At 36.9% G+C, this 18,842-nt stretch overlaps 1 protein-coding gene across 1 annotated transcript; it reads left to right on the forward strand.

Annotated features, from left to right (window-relative positions):
* Positions 1-10,818: 10,818 nt before the first annotated feature.
* LOC135737915 (trace amine-associated receptor 4-like) lies at positions 10,819-11,838 on the forward strand. Its single transcript, XM_065255769.1, has one exon. The coding sequence runs from the start codon at positions 10,819-10,821 to the stop codon at positions 11,836-11,838; it is 1,020 nt and encodes a 339-aa protein (XP_065111841.1).
* Positions 11,839-18,842: the final 7,004 nt, after the last annotated feature.

Consider the following 18,842-nt stretch of genomic DNA (forward strand, 5'->3'; position numbering starts at 1 on the left):
CGAGAAGTTGCTCATAGAGAGATCTCTGAACAGTACATAGTGTGACAGAGAGACAAAGGGCGGGACAATACAAACATAGGAACCCCACGTAGGGGACACAATGTGGGCATGCAAGCCGACATACGAGCCGACCTTTGGTGTTTTCACTGGTTTGAAGAGAGAACCCGAGAGGATACTGGCTCGATACAAACACCATAAAACCTGGTGAACATATTAGGTGTCGCCCAGCCTGCAGCTCTACAAATGTCTGTTAGCAAGGAACCCCTAGCCAATCAACAGACATCGCTTTAGCTAAGAGCTACGTCAGCCTGCGTCGGTTGACTCTGCAAAAATTTTATGTCAATATCATGTATGTTTTAATATTCCGTATCACCCACAATTAGCAGCTGTCATAGAGAGAACGGATGCGAAAATTAAACAGAGGATAACCAAAGCTGCGTTAGAAACGGGAAAGAAATGGGTAGATTTGGTACCTGCTTTATTATCCGAAATAAGAATGACTCCATCTTCAACCAAAAAATTATCTTCATTTGAAATACTAATGGGTAGGCCATTCCCCACCCCGTGGGTCAAAGGCCACGCAGGCGTTTCTTCCCCAGGTGACCTGGAGGTGATACAAGAAGACTATGTGGTGTCCATAATTGAGAAATTGAACTCTATCTGTGCTAATTTTCTTTGTCTCTCCCCTCAGAAAAGCCAACTTACATTTTTGCTTCAGGACAGGTTGTTCTCAATAGGAGCCTGAAGCCCACAATGGTATGAGAGCCAAAATACCTCGGCCCAGACAAGGTGATGGCTGTGAAAAAGATGGGAGTTCTGATTGACAACCAGCTACAGTGGATTCATGCCTCACAGTTGAAGCACCACTTTGCCACAGATCAGGACACCGGAGAGGAACCCAACAACGACTGCTAGTCACGGAGAACAACGAGTGAGAGATCTTGATGGAAGCTCCACTGCCAGAAGGATTCGAACCGTGTACAGTGACCAAAGCTTTTGTCATCTTCAGCGAGCACATTTTGGAAACAGAGCAAAGAGTATTGGAAGACAACAAACACGTCACACAATCGACCCTGCAAAAGCGATTCATAAATCATATGCTGTGGTATATGTTTATTTTGAATGATGGTGATCTGAAAGTTTATAGAAAAAATAAATAAATAAAGGTCTTGGTTTCTTGAAAAAAAAAGAGGTTATTTAGGGAATTGCTATTTAATAAACTATTTGTAACAATTTGATTTCTGCAATTAGGAAAAGTATTTTCTTAAAGTATATGAAACCAGTGCTTTCCAGATGTGTACCCATAACCCTGTTATATGCCGTGAGAAATTGAGGGTAACATTAACTGTGTAGAACAAACAATGCATGCCATAAATAATGTATCTGGAGTAAATGGATTAGTGATAACTCGACCATAGAAGGTGAACCCAAACGACCTGTGATGCAAATTGTGATTTTCAAACACGAAGCGAATGCATTTCTATTCTGATATGGGTGTGTGGGATCAGATGTGATCCACTGACGTGTCTCAAAGGGGCCATTGTCAGAATTTAAATGTTGTTCCCCCACACCCCACATTTATATATTTGATATATTTTCATAGAACCTTGTATATTTCTTTATTGTTATACTTGGATGATTAATGAAGCAATGAAACCGTTCATCTGTCTTGTATTTACTAACTTGAGATTGAGTTGAGACATTTTCCTTGGCTATGCACAAAAGCGACCATGGGCTGATCAGTCCAGGTCATGAAGTTCGACCAGACTTCCCTGTTCCAATCCCCCCTTCCTCGTTTGCACCATTCAACTGTCTAAGTGTGATTATTTATGTACCGTATCCAGACGTTCTTGCGAAGGGACCGAGCATGTGATTGTTCTCCAGACATGTTTGCTCAATAGCTGCTCACATGATTCTTCTAGACATTATCTAATGTTTATCAGGTGACTAGTGCTTCCTTTCTGTATCCGATATAATGTGAAGGATGTCTAATAAATGTTGGTCTATGTTTGAATGGCATTTGGTCTCAGTGTCTTTCATGGCCCCTGATATATCAGAACTTTCTGCTGCTCAGCTCAGACCTCCAGACTACGAAACATACCTCTAGATTGAATTAGATTCTAACAGTTTGTTAGTCCCATTGTCCTCGGGAATGAGGACGAGATGGGGAAAGAGAAACAAAATCCTATTAGCGTAGGGGACGTTCACATGTAATGCAAGTGTCAAACAGTATTGTGGTTTATAATATATAATATAATATTGTTATATTGGTAAATATATTACCCAGACGAGTTATGTGAATGTTTTTTTTAGGACACGCTAACTATTGCATAATAAGTATATTTACTAGACAAATTATGTGAATGCTTTGTTAAAGAGAAATATTTTTAGCTTAGACTTAAATTGATCGACTTTGTCTGATTCCCGAATGTTTTTTGGCAAATCATTCCAGAGCTTAGGGGCTAAGTAGGAAGCGGATCGACCACCTTTAGATATTTTTGATACTCTAGGTATAATTAAGTAACTAGAATTTTGCGACCGCACTGTATGTGCTGGATTGTATTCTGATAGCAGTTCTCTAAGATACAAAGGTGCTAGGCCAGTTAAGGCCTTATAGGTGATTAGCAATATTTTAAAATGTATGCAATATTTAACTGGTAACCAGTGTAAAGATGCCAAAATTGGGTTTATGTGGTCATACTTCTTAGATCGAGGAAGCACTCTTGCAGCGACGTTTTGAACCAGCTGAAGCTTATTTTTCCTGATTTGCGTGACATCCCCCGAGTAATGAGTTACAATAGTCTATTCTAGAGGTCATAAAAGCGTGGATAAACTTCTCTGCATTTTATGCAGACAGCATATGGCGTATTTTTGAGATATTTCTAAGACGGAAGAATGCTATGCAGCAGAAATTGGAGATATGACAATCAAAGGATAGATTGCTGTTGAACATCACACCTAAGTTCTTAACCGTGGAAGATGGTACCACAGTGCAGCCATCTATGGGAAACTTGTAATCTGACATATTATGTTTGTAGCGATTTGGTTCAATAATAAGTATCTCTGCCTTATTGGACTTTAGAATAAGGAAATGATTTGCCATCCAGTCACTAATATTGCTAATACAGTCTGTTAGCTTAGAAAACTGGTGGGTTTTGCTAGAATGTGAGGAGATGTAAAGCTGGGTATCATCTGCATAGCAATGAAAACTTATGTTTCCTGATAATGTCTCCTAGAGATAACATGTATAACGAGAACAGGATAGGACCTAGAACTGATCCCTGTGGTATGCCGTATTTAACCGGGGAGTGATATGACTCTTCCTCATTTACATAAACAAAGTGATAGAGGTTGGTTAGATACGATCTAAACCATGCTAACGACTGACCACTGATGCAAACATAGTTTTCTAGTTTATTGAGTAAGATTGTGTCATCTATTGTGTCAAAGGTTGCACTAAGGTCTAGTAAAATAAGAATTGATATTTCACCACGATCAGATGTTAAAAAGAGGTCATTTGTGACTCTTAAGCAGTGCTGTCTCTGCGCTATGGTGAGGCCTGAATCCTGATTGGAACTTTTATACATATTATTGTCAGGATCCTGCCTAGGAGACTTGTTTTGTATTTAGATCTAGTTATGATGGCATGGTTCTGACAGTCCCATGCTTTATGTGGAGGTTCATGGCTTTGATTATTGGGTCATGCGCCTCCGGTGTCTTGTCTCTTGTCCCCGCCCCCTCGTTCTCCTGCTTATAAGTAATCATTGGTTTTCTCCCATCACCTGTTTCCCCTCGTTATCTTGTTTAGTTTTTCTACATAATGTTATTGTGTCCTTAGTTCTGTGCAGGTTCATTTGTTTTGTTCCCGTGTTTCATGTGGTTATTCAGCCAAGTATTTTGTCAAGTTTAGTGTATCTGATCTGTGTTCCATTGTACCCCCTCGTGGGTTTTGTTTTATGTTCTTAAATAAAGTGTTTTTCTGTTCTCCCCGACATCGTTTGCGTTTGGGTTCATCCGTTCCCCAGTTCCTGAAAATTATTATTTACTAAGAATGCACATAGCTGGGTTGGCAGTACTTTTTATAAAATTTTTGAAAGAAAAGAGAGATTTGAGATTGGTCTAAAATTATTAAGCCCTTCTTGTTCTAGGTGCGTTTTTTAATGAGTGGTCTAATAACTGCCAGTTTGAAAGCTGTTGGAACGTATCCTAGTTCTAGCGATGAGCTTAAGATATTTGGTACTGGGTCCGACACTAGAGGGAATACCCCTTTTAGTAATTTAGTGGGAACAGGGTCTAATATATACCACAATGATTTGAATGATTTTATTAGTTTTGAGAGCTCTTTTATTGTAGTAGCTTTCATTGACTCAGTATTAGAGGTGGCAGGGTTCATGAAAAAAATCTGAAACATTCGGTTCGCTTGTCTCGGTTCGGAGCGTGTTGGCGTCGCATGGTTCGACAGTTCATGGCATGCGCATGCGCAATGTAGCCTTGTGCCCTGTATGAGACCTCAGATAGCGTGTTTCCCTTTTGCGCGAAAGAAGAGGTGACTGATGTTTAGTGTGAGTGCTGCAGGGCATTTTACGTGCAGAAATGGCAAGTGGGAGAGAAAAGGAAGTCTGCCCAGAGTTGGATGCGCCAGTGTAATGTAAGTCTGGTGTGTGGAAACATTTTTTATTTCATGTTACCTATGATGACAGCGGAAATAAAACAATAGATAGAACTTCTGGCACGATCGAACAGTTGTACAGTGCTATTTTTAGCCTTTCATTGATAAAACTAAAGCGGCTGATTTCTGCGTAGTTTCATTTTGCTAGCGTGTGAAAGTTGATGATCTTATGTCATCAATTGCGCTGAAATATCAGAGAAGGCTCTAAGATATTCATGTACAAAACACTCTGCAACATGTTTACTTTCAACACAAGCACCGGATTCCGACATAATATTACTTCACCATATTATCCATATAAACTAATCATTACTCCTGCTCGCATTTAAATGACAACAGACAGACTCGCCCACAGACCCCCCCCAAAGTAATCAGGACAGAAGCGGTCAAAAGTGGACAAAAGAGACAGATTTAAATACCAGGTGTAAACATTATGTGTCTCCATGTCGTCTACTTGCGCTCCGATCGATGAAAACACATGAATTACTCTCTGCAGTATTTAAGCAGCCTCTCAGTGATACATCTAAGAGCTTCACTGAGGTTGGCAGTTTGATAAATGCAAGTTATCTTTGTCTGCTAAAAAGGCACATAAGTTTATGTATGGCAATACACAATGGCCCTCATTTATCATTCTTGCGTAGAAACAGCCGTATATGTTGGCGTAAGATTATGCTTACACTCCTCTCAGCGCCTGATTTATGAAACTGTGCGTTCCTTTGAAACTCAGGTGTAAGCAATACCTGCCCTTCATAAATTCCGCGGCTGAAAACGATCGTCATTAGAATAACACGCCCATATAAATTCAAGTGTCCGCTTCCCCCACTGTACTGTACAATTTAAACCTGGATCAAAATGACAGTGTAACCCTGATTATTTTTTAAACAGATTAAAAGTTTGGTTAAAGTTTGGTGCAACAGAATTATTAAATATAAGCCTTGATTTAAACCAGATTTAGGCCTAATCCTTGTTGGTGCAACCCACCCTTAATGTTTCACATGCAACAGGTCAGCCAGTGCACAATTATTTTTTATGTATTTTAATTTTTTGTGGATAATTTATTTTGTTTAACTACATAAATGCCATTATCTGTATCCCAACTGTTACAATAAAAAATCAATTGAGCAATATAACATGCACTTTTATTCAGTGTATATAAGCAACATTTTGCTTTTTATGTTAAAGACACTACTGATACAGTGAGAAATATACATTCTCAGGAAAATAGCCGCTTATCATTTAATCATAAATCGATCAATAAGGTCAATCAACTAACGATTAATGAATTAATCGATCATTTTCATCCCTAATCAAAATCTCACCTGGCTTTCCTCAGAGATGGTACCAATAATGTGCTTAAAGTCCAATTCAGTTTGTGCATGGTTACATGATATAACTTTTTTAATAATGTATCCTAAATTGTGGATAATTAAGCTATATATCATGTGCTGAAGTACATTTCTGGAGTGTTTTCGATGTTTCCCTAATAACCATAATTTTGTTAGTGAAGTTCATGAAGTCGCAACAATTATGTTGGAGTTTAATATCGGTTTCTGTTTGTTCTTTGTTTCTAGTCAATTTCGCAACTAAAGAGGAAAGAGGGTTATTATGATTTTCTTCAATAAGCTTGCTGAGATATGTAGATCTGGCAGTTTTTATGGTCTGTAGTGTTGAACACTCTCTTTCCATGCTGCACGCCATACCTCTAACTTTGTGCTTCTCCAATATTGTTCCATTTTTTTTTCTAGTTACCTTCTTAAGGGCTGCAGTATGATGGTCATACCATGGTGCTGGCGTTTTTCTTTGATTCTCTTTGATCTAATGGGAGCAACAGCTTCCAGTGTGCTAGAACAAACAATGTTCAGAGTTTCTATTACAATATCCAAAACTTCACGGTTATCTGCTGTATGTTTCATTTGGGCAGGTCTGGGGGAGTTCTAATAAAGCTATCTTTAATAGTGGAAATTATTGTTCTGCCTAAACGGTAGCGTGTTGTTGACCTTGCGATCCTATCTAAAAGTATGGTGTATGAGACAAGGCAATGGTCTGGAACAGCATCACTCGGAGGTGATATTTCTATGTCATTAATATTAAGCCCAATTGACAGAATTAAGTCTTATGTATGTTTACGGGTATGTGTGGGTCTGGTCACGTTTCGTCTTATATAGAGAGAATTTAGAACATCCATAAATGCTAGTCCTAATGCATCTTTTGGGTTATCAATGTGGATATTAAAGTCACCAACAATAAGAGCTTTATCTAGGGATGCACAATCTTGATTTTTCCTGGCCGGTTTTTATACCGAATTTCTTAACAAGCAAATTGGCCGATTCCAATCCGATTTCCTATTTTTTTATTCTTATCAAGCAACAAACAAGAAAGAATGAAGGTATACATAAACAATATGCTTATTTGGTATTTAACAGGCTAAACTTGGTTTGGCTATTGAAAACAATAACTGTAACGATCTCAAATTAACAGCAGTAACTGTGCAGTAGGCTACGTTCAATACAAACATAAGTGGTTAAAAAAGACCATGACATGGATGGTTGAGTGAGGGTTGAAGGTCTTGCCTGTTTTGCATTATCAACAGACTTTTGATACCTATTGTGTTCTATCGGGTGATGAACTTAAATGTCTGACCAAGTTTGTTGTGGTGAATAGAGGGCTCTCATGTTTTATTTAAATGTTTGGAGTGAGATAACATCTGTTAGGGGAGAGGCCCCTCTGCCCCACCAAATTCTCAAGTTTTTGCTAGCAGTTCAATGTTACCTGTTATTCATAACTGACCAGCACAAATATAAATTATAACAATTGGTAAGTCTGATAAAAGACTTATATATTAAATAAATTGCTCTACATATTAAAAAATATAAATGTATCAAAATTAAAATGAAATCTGTATTATATACAGTAGGATTGCAGCACTTGCCATCAGCGTGTATTTTAAACTGTGTTTAAGAGAGAGATAAGGTTACATGTTCAGTACTACATGGCAATAATAATGAAATACATCTCTGGTCCTTTAATTAATTTCAGGAAGCCTCTACGTTAGTTTCAGGTAAGCTAAAGCTTCTTATTGCAAAGCATTTGGGGAGTTTTTTTAATAAATCAAGCATAATTAAACACGTATTTGGCTATATTCAAGAAACCTGCGTTATTTACAGCATTTATCAGATTTTGCTCTTGTAACTTTCACTCTATAGGTGCATGCGCCGCGCATCCACGTGATTGACAGCGCGAGAAAAACTCGAGACAGCTAAACTCGACAGATAACTTCCCTGCGCCTCGTCCATTAATTGTATATCGCAGGAAAAGTTATCAGTCTCTTAGAAATACAAGGTGTGAGTGTGTAAACTGACTGAAATGCGTGTATCTCCAGGGTGGATCTGCAACGGATCCAGACCGGAGCTTCATATTTAACAGCATTATTTCAAATGACAAAAAAATTTAGTTTAGATTTATTGTTTACTTTAAATACTTTATTGTAGACTGTAGCTACACCACCCCCTCTCCCCGTTAAGCAAGGTTCGTGCTTATAATAATAGTCTTGTGGGGTGGATTTATTTAAAATAATGTAATCATCTGTTATAGCCTTTAAACAAATGCTAACGTTAGCTGGCACTGTTTGGTAATGCTAGCAGGCTATATGCTAAGGCTGGGTGTTACTATAGATTGTTTCGCTTAGTAATAGTATTCAATTACTTCAAGGTAAAGTATTCCTGAGATGAACTAATAAGTTATCTTCGCTGTCGGGCGGAAACCTCGTATGTCCAAATTTTGTCAATTTAATATTTTTTCACAAATCTATGCTATTGGTCAGTCCCCACGTGGGTCTGTTAGTTTTACAATTTATTAACCAATCTAAAGTCCTGAAAAAGCTTGAGCGCAAACCTCTTAACTCCATTGGACATTTCAACTGTCTGTGAAACCTCGTAACTCCACCTCCTCTTCACTCCGCGGGTGAGCTTCGCTGCATATTTCTCTTCAAGAATGAGAATCGCAACAAAATCCTCGTCGAGTAACACGTCCACTGAGGTAAATGTCCTGAAAACACTGGTTATTTATGTTTCAGTTATATGAATTATATAATAACAGTTTTTATATTATATATAACAGTTTTATCTCGAAGTAATGGTAGTGCTAAAGTCTAATGTATCGTTTCTGAGGCTGCTAGATTTTTCTTTACGCTATTCACGTTTCTGAAGTGAATTTAAAGCACAAAATGCCTGCCGTTGACTTAGTTAGCTACTATGCATTTGTTTTGTCATCATGTTTGGTGAGATATCTAACGTGATTTTCGTGGGGCTTAAAGAAAAAAAATCTTGACCCCGTTAGTTCTGCCATTGCAGTCATGAATCATTATGCAAGCTAACGTTTTTTTTTTGCCTCGTTATTATACGTAAACATGCCTTATATAACGTAGGGAAATGATCGTTTGTCCTTTATTAATTTATTTTTATCTGTGTCCTTAAAGGAACTCTGTCAACAATGGACCGATGAACTTGAAAATCAACCATTCTGATGACTGGCGTCCACATCGAGTCACCAACTCTGAAACTCCACCTCAGACAACAACAGTCACAAACTCAAAAACACAAATACACTCAGTAATGGGCTTAATAAAGAAAGACTTAACTATGATTTTATCTGTGTTAACCTATGATATCAGTTATTGATGTATTTTAAATATTTATGTATTACTAGGCTTATCATACTTGTGGACTGAAGTTTTAAAATGTATCTAATATAATACTTGAATTAAATTGAATGTTTTGGATACCACCATTAAATTATTTTGTGCATGTAAAACACAAGTAGCAATGTTTTTATTGAATTCAATTTTGAATTAAATTGAATGTTTTGGATACCACCATTAAATTATTTTGTGCATGTAGAACACAAGTAAAAGTTTTTATTTATTGGAGAAAAAAGGCTGTTTAATTAATATAATAATTCTGTTTGTTAGACGCTAACAAGTGAAAATAGTTAGTTTTGAGCATTTTTATTAAAACTCGATAGCTTTAATGCTTCTGTGCAGAAGGAAGCCCGTGAGCCACGAAGGTAAGTTTGCGAGCAGATTAGATTCATTTCCAGTTATTAGACAGCATAGTCCGCTCATCGTGTTTTGTATTGCATCACTTATAGATCGTAAACCTTTAAAATAGAGTTTAGTAAGATGTATGTAAGTACAGTCAGCTTTGGTTAACTATTGAAGCTTCGTCTCTTGTCAAAAGGCTCAATGTGACCTGCAATATTTGTTGAACACTGCTGGCAGCAGCGACGTCTGTGTCCATACCATTCTTATCAATGAGAGCATAATCTCTTATCTCCCTGCTCCCAAGTCATAAAGCTTGTATCTCCGATAAAACATGACTTTGGGAAAATGTTGTGTTAATGTTGGTACACATCAGTATATGATAGCAATATAAGGCATAATAACAACTTTAACGATACAATATTTAATAACTTAAAAAATACAGCGTTTTTTTATTTCCTGAAAAATAATGGTTTTGGAGATACAACGATTCCGCCCGACAGCGACATTATATTAAATAGATAGGAACAGGATAGTAAGAAAGAGAGGATTTAGAAGATAAACTTGATGGAGCTCAGATCTTCCATCATGCAGCAGTATTAGAGACAAAACATTGTCACTGATATATTTTAAGAGATGTCAATGCCAGGTGTTTTCAGTTAAGACAGCTCAAACAAGCATTTCAGTTTTGGACTACACTTAAGCCCTGTTTGGGAAACCACCCCTATATGTTAAGCAGTCTTGCACCTCCTAATATGTAAATAGCCACCATATTATTTATAACCACTTCATTATATCTCCATTGACTTTTAATTCAGGACACACAGTTCAGTTTTTTTTGTAATCTCATGAGTCACAATGTTTGTGTATCAGTTTGTTACGTATACAGCTGGGGAGGTTGAGACCTGACCTGAACTGTATATATGAACACATCCAAGCTTTATCACGTTCATTTAGGAGATAGATTGAATATACATATATTGTATTTATGTTCATGTTTCTTTAGATATTTGTCTTAACCATGTTGTATTTCTAAAATGATTTTGTTTAAACTTTGTGTTATAATTGACTGTCTGTTTATAATTACTGTACAAAGGAAGTCCTCTCAGACACAATGTCGTTCAATGAGACTGAGAATATTCTCCTGTGTTATCCTTTACATTCAGACTCTTGTCCTAGAGTTCATCGTCTCACTGGAGTTAAAGTGGCAATGTACGCTGTAATGTTGCTCATGATCCTCATGACAGTTTTTGGGAATCTGCTGATCATCATCTCCATCTCTCACTTCAAACAGCTTCAGTCTCCAACTCATCTGATCGTTCAGTCATTGGCTGTGTGTGACTGTCTGATGGGTTCACTGGTGATGCCCTACAGTATGATGCGATCTGTTGAAGGCTGCTGGTTTTTGGGAGATGTTATATGTAAAGTTCATTCTAGCTTGGACATGACCTTCTGTTTTTCTTCTTTAATACATCTTTGTTTAATATCTATTGATAGATACTGGGCCATCTGTGACCCTCTGAGATACAAAATGAGGATCACAAACAAAACTGTGACTGTATGTATCAGCCTTACATGGATATTTTCATTGGTGTACAGCTTTTCTGTTGTTTTTTCAGGAGTGAGTGCTGTTGGTATGGAAGCTTTAATATTACAGATGTCTTGTTTTGGTGGCTGTGCTGTGTTTTTAAACAAAGAATGGGGACTAACTTGTGTAATCTTGGTATTTATTATTCCAGGAACTATAATGAGCTCTCTGTATATCATCATATTCAATGTTGTGAAAAAACATGCAAAGGTTTTGTCAGAGAAAGTGTCTGTGGCCACCACAGGTGTTAAGAGTCAAAGTTCTGCACACAGAGAAAGAAAAGCAGCTAAAACTCTGGCTCTTGTTATGGGCGTTTTCTTTATCTGCTGGCTGCCTTTATCTATTTCCACTGCGGTCGACCCTTTCCTTCATTTTGTGATCCCAGCTGATGTTTATGAGGCTTTAGTTTGGTTTGCATATTTTAACACCGCTTGTGATCCTTTGATCTATGGATTTTTTTATCCTTGCTTTCAGAAGGCCTTTAAGACTCTCATATTCACTTATATCTGTGGATTCAATCATTCACATACTCTGACATTTGAATGAATACAGTTTCTATAAATAAATAATAACCAGTGCCTAAATAAATGTTATGAAGCTGGTAGTGTTGATTTCAGAGATATTTAATTCCTTTATCATTCTTTATAAAAGTTTCTCTTCATGTAGTTTCACATGCTATAGTTTATGTATTTTTAAATCTTTTGCTTATTTGACGTTATCAAAAACATACAGTAAAATTTTGAGTCCTAAAAACTCCAGGCCTGTAATGATCTCAATGGGAACATCAGACATATAAGATCAGTCACAATGTCCTGACCTCAAAAATCTGTATGTTTAGTGATAAAAAACAAAGATGATGTATTATTCAAAAGAATTCAGAGGAAATGGCAACTGTTTAATCATACATGAATAAACCATGATTAAAATATATGTTTCTGAATTATAACCATAGTAAAGGTGACTTACTGGAAAGTTTTCAAGATATTTTATTTATAAGTATTTCTGTTAACAGTAAGTAACTGTTAAAGGGTAAATAACCTAGAATAAGACCTGATGAAAGTTAAGCTGTAATTGTAGTCTTTTCTGTGTACATATCAGGTCATAAATTCCGGCTATGATCCTGTGGTCTGGTGACTGAACCATAGTAAAGGCACTGTAACACCAGTTTACAAGCAACAAACAGTCAAATGTGCATTGACTAAAGATATAATCAAGACATTTTGAAGCCACCCAATGCTAAGAAAGATAAGTACTAAATAAGAATTGACTTGATATGAGATATGACCAAAATCTATGACACCTGGATGTTACTGTGAGCTATGACAGGTGATGACCTTTAAGAGGTAAATGTTGTTAAAAGTAAAAAATTATAATAAGACTCCTGGGTGCTGCTATGTGTTTGTGTTTGTGTGTGTGTGTGCACGTGTGTGTATGTGAGTGAAATTTTTATAGCAAAGATGATTCACTGTGTTTTATATTAAGGGCAGCAACTAATGATTATTTTCATAATCGATTAATCGGGTGATCATTTTTTCAGATTAATCGACTAATTGGATAAAATAAAAATATTTACTTAATTAAACGTTTTCACATATTATAGCTAAATAAGGCACTAAATTAGGGTATTCACATGTAGAAGTGTACTTTTAAAAGTGCAAAAGCCACACACTACTACAGAGTTTTACTCATATTATATTTTTGATTAAGATATTTTAAGCCTTAAATAAAAAAGTTTATACAGCTTTTAAATAGTAAAATATTGTTAAATGTCAAAATATCAATTAACAAAATGAATTAAGTCTTCAGGGATTTGCTGAGAATTTTGCCACAGATTAATAAACTCATTTTAATCTTCAGCTTTAGACCTTGATGAATATTAAGATTATTTGTTATTAACAAAATAAATAAGCCATTATGATATGATGTGATTTTTATTAAAACCTTTAAAACCTGTTTTTTTGTCATGGAAGTAAAAATATCAGACTTTTAATTGCTTTAAATGTATGGCTATTCAATATCATCAAAAAAATAATTTACAAGTATGTAAGAAAAGGTTTGTACTCTTAAAATACTTTATTTGTAACAAACAGGAGATAAAGAATTTAAAAACGGCTCTCCACACGTTTCAGCACTTGGACAGCGTCATGAGTTTTTTTTAACCATTACTTAAAAATATTTTTCATCTTACCATATCCACAGGTACAGAGTCATCATATACAATAAATCCGAGAGGTAGTATTTAAAATTTTTTTTTTTAAAACAGATGCATTTGTTTAAAGCAAAGCATTACCAGGCTGCAGGTGAAGCAGCTCTTTCAACCTTCTAACGTCTCATAATCAGTCCTCATTTATGTCCGAGACACTCAATAATAATCTTTTACATTCAATCCTTTAATCTTTCATATTTAAAAGCGTTTTTGTGGTGCTGGGCATTCATGTATGTGATAAGCAAACCCGCGTTGTTGTCCTGTTTATAGGCGCATATTACTAATGCGCTCTTTAAATAACAAAAATATATTGCGCCATAATTTAAGACTTTAGAACAGGTTTTTCTTGATCAATGGCGTAGTCTTTTTTAGTTGCCTCAAAATAGCAACACGCCAACAATGCGCCTGAACACACCTCGTATTCAGACCAGAACGCCCATGGGTGCAAAAGGGGGCGCAAATGCATTTACTATTTAAACAACATGGCGCTAAAGGTGAAAATGATAATTGCGCAGGGTGGAAACTAGCAAAAGACACTTGCGTCGCACATTGAGCTGCATTGTGCCGGGTGTAAGATAGAGCTTTTGAGAGAATCAGTCGATTCATTGTATTTAAAGCATGGCTAGGATAGATAAATAAAGAAGTATGTGTTAAAGATGCAGACATACTGATCTGATTTGCATGGATTTAAGGTTCCATTCCAAGGAAATGAGATATTCAGCAATAATGTCAGGTAACAAAACATCTGGTGATGCCAAAGCATGTGTCTGAGAATGAAAAGAATTTGTGTGATGTCTGTTGCCCAGTGTAAGACCTATTCACACCAGATTAGTAGAGTTGGGTCCGAGTCCACCTTTGTCGAGTACGAGTCAAGACCAAGTCCTTAAACATCAAGTCCGAGTCCAAGTCCGAGTCCAAAAGGGTCCGAGTTGGACTCAAGTCCGAGTTCTTAAAGGCCGAGTCCAAGTCAGATCCGCCCGAGTCCAGAAAGTAATTAAATTGAAAAAAGATACAAAATTTGTATTGTAAATGGTTACTTTCTATTAATACTTTAACCTTTCAACCCATTTAACCAATGGCAATATAAAAATGTAATAAAAATACCTCTATTGCATCTTGTCATTGCCATTGAACATTTTTATTCTATGTCAACTAGTTTCCTATCAAAACTGATTTCAAAGAAAAGAAAGGGATATAGAGGTATCTTCTTTTTACCAGATGTCTTGGAAATAAATTCTCTATGATTTTCGTAAGCAAAACAAATTATTGCTGACTTTGAGGACATCGTGCTAGCCACGCATTGATGTGTGTGATGTGTTTGTCTGCAAGTATGACGCGAGACTGGCTGCTGCCTGCCAGTGTGTTGCAGTAAAATAACAGTAGGGGAGACACTGGTCCCGTACACACTGCATATTAATTCGGTTGTCACTTCACCTTTTAATGCTTAATCCTGTTCTGTACACACACACTTCAGTAATTTACGCTATTTACGTACAAAAAAGCAGAGGACCTGGCAACACTGCAAGACCGCGCGCTGTGAAGCAGCTTCACAAAGGAAGCGTACAATACACAACGCCCGGATGGAGGTTCATTGCAAAACACAATGTTGTTAGATTATTTTGGTCAAAGCTGTGAGTGATAAGCACGCGAGACGGCAGAACGTTGCTATGGTTATCTCTGTGTCAATCATCACATTTTCGGAAGTGAGCCTTGTTCCATACAGACATGAAACAAACATTTAGGGGATTCACTCCCGCATTTAAATGCGGTTGTCACTCTCGAAAGTTTGCAGTGTGTACGAGACGAGACATTAATTAATTTCTCATCTCAAGTTCATGCTGTTTTTAATTTTACACATGACGTGGACTCGACTGTACTCGGGATATTTTCCGAGTCCAAAATGTCCAAGTCCGTGTCAAGTCCGAGTACAAATTCACCCGAGTGCGTGACAAGTCCGAGTTCATTCAAAATTGGACTCGAGTCCGGACTTGAGTCCGAGTCCAAGTTCGAGTACCCCAACTCTACAGATTAGTATTACTGTACTTGGTGACCTTTAGTCATTTGTAATAATTGCGGCGGTTGTCTGTCATCTTTATCTCGTGCAAATAGGGCTTTACGATGTTGCACTAAAAGTATGCACTCTTTGTCATGGGTAAATACAAACATTTGAGTGCATGGCAAAAAAAGTGGACACACAAGCAAATGTTGTCACCTTGATACACATTGTAATTGTTAACAGTCACACAATTACTTGCATTTCACCTTTTCTATACTCTTAATTTTTTATGTTATTTTAATAAATAATACAATTTTAATTAGGGTAGCATCAGGCTCTGTTTATACCTGGCATTAACATGCAACATGTGTCCGCATACACATTGAAAAGACAAGTGTAAACCCAGAGGTAGTCGATGGCTCCTTCTGATCGGATCTCAGTGTAATGTAAACGCAATCCAGCCATCATAACTGCATTTACAAGTAAACATCACACAAAACTCCACCCACTATAATTACCCCTCTTCTGACTCACTGACAGCTGTCAAAAATAAAGGCTGTTAGGTCATAAAGTGCAGGTGAGATGCACAAATTCATATTTTTGGAGCGATGCTCACAAGAAATCTGAAACAAATCTTTCTAAGGCATTTTAAAACTGCTGACTTTATTTAACTTATTCAGGCATATGTTTAATATGTATGGCAGAATTTAATTGATTGTGCTTTTTTGACACATTTTAAGTTATTGCAAACAAGAAAAAAACATACAAACATATTAACCTATTGGATTTATTCATTGTTGTTTTCGTTTTCATGCCAAGTACTCATAAATGTGTTATATTATTACTTCGCTTCTTACGGTGCGTAAGAAGACATGAATAGAAAAATTTGGAATTTGTATTTATTTAAAGCCTTATAAAATGACTAGCTGTAAGGGTTGTGTTTTGTTGAAGTCTTTCATTATGAAGTTTTGTATTTTATGTTCATATCTTTTATTTTGAAATGTTCATTGTCTTGGTTGTGTCATGCTTCCCCATTCCCTGATGTGTCGTGTTCTGATTGGATCCCTGTCTGTATTAAAGCCTTCTTGTGTTGCATTGTCTTTGTAGGTTCCTGTTTTCATGCCATGCCATGTTTATGTTTGTTCTCGTTACATTGTTTTGTGTGATGCAAAGTCAGATTCATTTCTGCGAATTGGCTCTTTTCAGACAGTTCGGCTTATTGAACCGGTTCAAAAATTCAATTCACCAGTTCCTGACGACATCAAGAAATGACATCACTTTCGAACTACTTGTATCAATGAAACATTCAAATAAAGTTGTTTGTGTCAACACATTAAAACATTCAAATAAAAAGTCGTTTTTGTGAAGGCATAGCTGATCAGACCTGAGAGAATTGACCTATGGCTAAGCCACGCCCCCTCCGCTCATATGGACAAGCAATAAACATTTAGTGACAGGCGAAGCTGTCGAAAAGCTGTCACAGTAGGAGACATTTTACAGGAGGTAATTGATGATTTTTGGAGACAGAAAGACTATATATCATCTCCAAGTCACCAAAAGGGCTTTAACTATGCATTGAATAGTTATATTAATCATTTTATTGTTGAGAAGGTCAATGAAAAGCTTCAGCTCCAGGCATAAATTTACATAAATTTATCTTGGTTGAGATGTGGCTTGGGAAAGGGTAAAAAATAATGGCCAAGATGATCCTGTTCGGACTCCTAAGTATTTTTTGGGAGGGTAGGAAGGGACGAGGCAGAGAGCAATGGTCACAGTTTTCCTGAGATTAACTAATAATTTATATTAAATAGATAGGAAAAATGAGGATAAACTCGATAGAGCTCAGAGCTTAGATCATGCAACAGCATTAGAGACAAAACATTGTCACTGCTATATTTTAAGAGATGTCAATGCCAGGTGTTTTCTGATTAGACAGCTCAAACAAGCATTTCACTTAAAGGGATACTTCACCGATTTAGCATTCTTTGTATCTGTAGAAACCCGGCAGTATTACTGAATGACCATGTTTCCCTCCCTCATTTCCCCCTGAGAGGAGAGATATCTGCATTTTGGTTCTGCAAAAAAGTCCTCCGATGATGTAATATGACGATTTTTGCATCATCGGAGGACTTTTTTGCAGAACCAAAATGCAGATATCTCTCCTCTCAGGGGGAAATGATGGAGGGAAACATGGTCATTCAGTAATACTGCCGGGTTTCTACAGATACAAAGCTGAATGCTAAATCGGTGAAGTATCCCTTTAAGACTACACTTAAACCCTGTATGCTATATGCTTAGCAGTCTTGCACCTCCTAATATGTAAATAGCCACCATTATATCTCCATTGACTTTTAATTCAGGACACACAGTTCAGTTTTTTTAGGAATCTCTCGAGTCACAATGTTTGTGTATCAGTTAGTTACGTATACAGCTGGGGAGGTTGAGACCTGACCTGAACTGTATAAATGAACACATCTGAGCTATATCACGTTCATTTAGGAAGTAAGATCGAATATACATATATTGTATTTATGTTCATGTTTCTTTAGATATTTGTCTTAACCATGTTGTATTTCTAAAATGATTTTGTTTAAACTTTGTGTTATAATTGACTGTCTGTTTATAATTACTGTACAATGGAAGTCCTCTCAGACGCGATGTCTTTCAATGAGACTGAGAATATTCTCCTGTGTTATCCTTTACATTCAGACTCTTGTCCTAGAACTCATCGTCTCACTGGAGTTAAAGTGGCAATGTACGCTTTCATTTCACTCATGATCCTCATGACAGTTTTTGGGAATCTGCTGATCATCATCTCCATCTCTCACTTCAAACAGCTTCAGTCTCCAACTCATCTGATCGTTCAGTCATTGGCTGTGTGTGACTGTCTGCTGGGTTCACTGGTGATGCCCTACAGTTTGGTGCGATTTGTCGAGGGCTGCTGGTTTTTGGGAGACGTTATTTGTAAAATTCACTCTAGCTTGGACACAACCCTCTGTTTTTCCTCTTTAATACATCTTAGTTTAATATCTGTTGATAGATACTGGGCCATCTGTGACCCTCTGAGATACAAAATGAGGATCACAAACAACACTGTGACTGTATCTATCACCTTTACATGGATCTTTTCAGTTGTGTACAGCTTTTCTGTTGTGTTTTCAGGGGTGTTTGCTGTTGGTCTGGAGGTTCTTATATTACAGGTGTCTTGTTTTGGTGGCTGTTCTGTGTTTTTAAACAAAGAATGGGCAGTAACTGGTGTAATCTTGTTATTTATTATTCCAGGAACTATAATGAGCTCTCTGTATATCATCATATTCAATGTTGTGAAAAAACACGCAAAGGTTTTGT

This window comes from Paramisgurnus dabryanus, chromosome 12 (genome assembly GCF_030506205.2).
Source record: "Paramisgurnus dabryanus chromosome 12, PD_genome_1.1, whole genome shotgun sequence".
NCBI classification, from domain to species: domain Eukaryota; kingdom Metazoa; phylum Chordata; class Actinopteri; order Cypriniformes; family Cobitidae; genus Paramisgurnus; species Paramisgurnus dabryanus.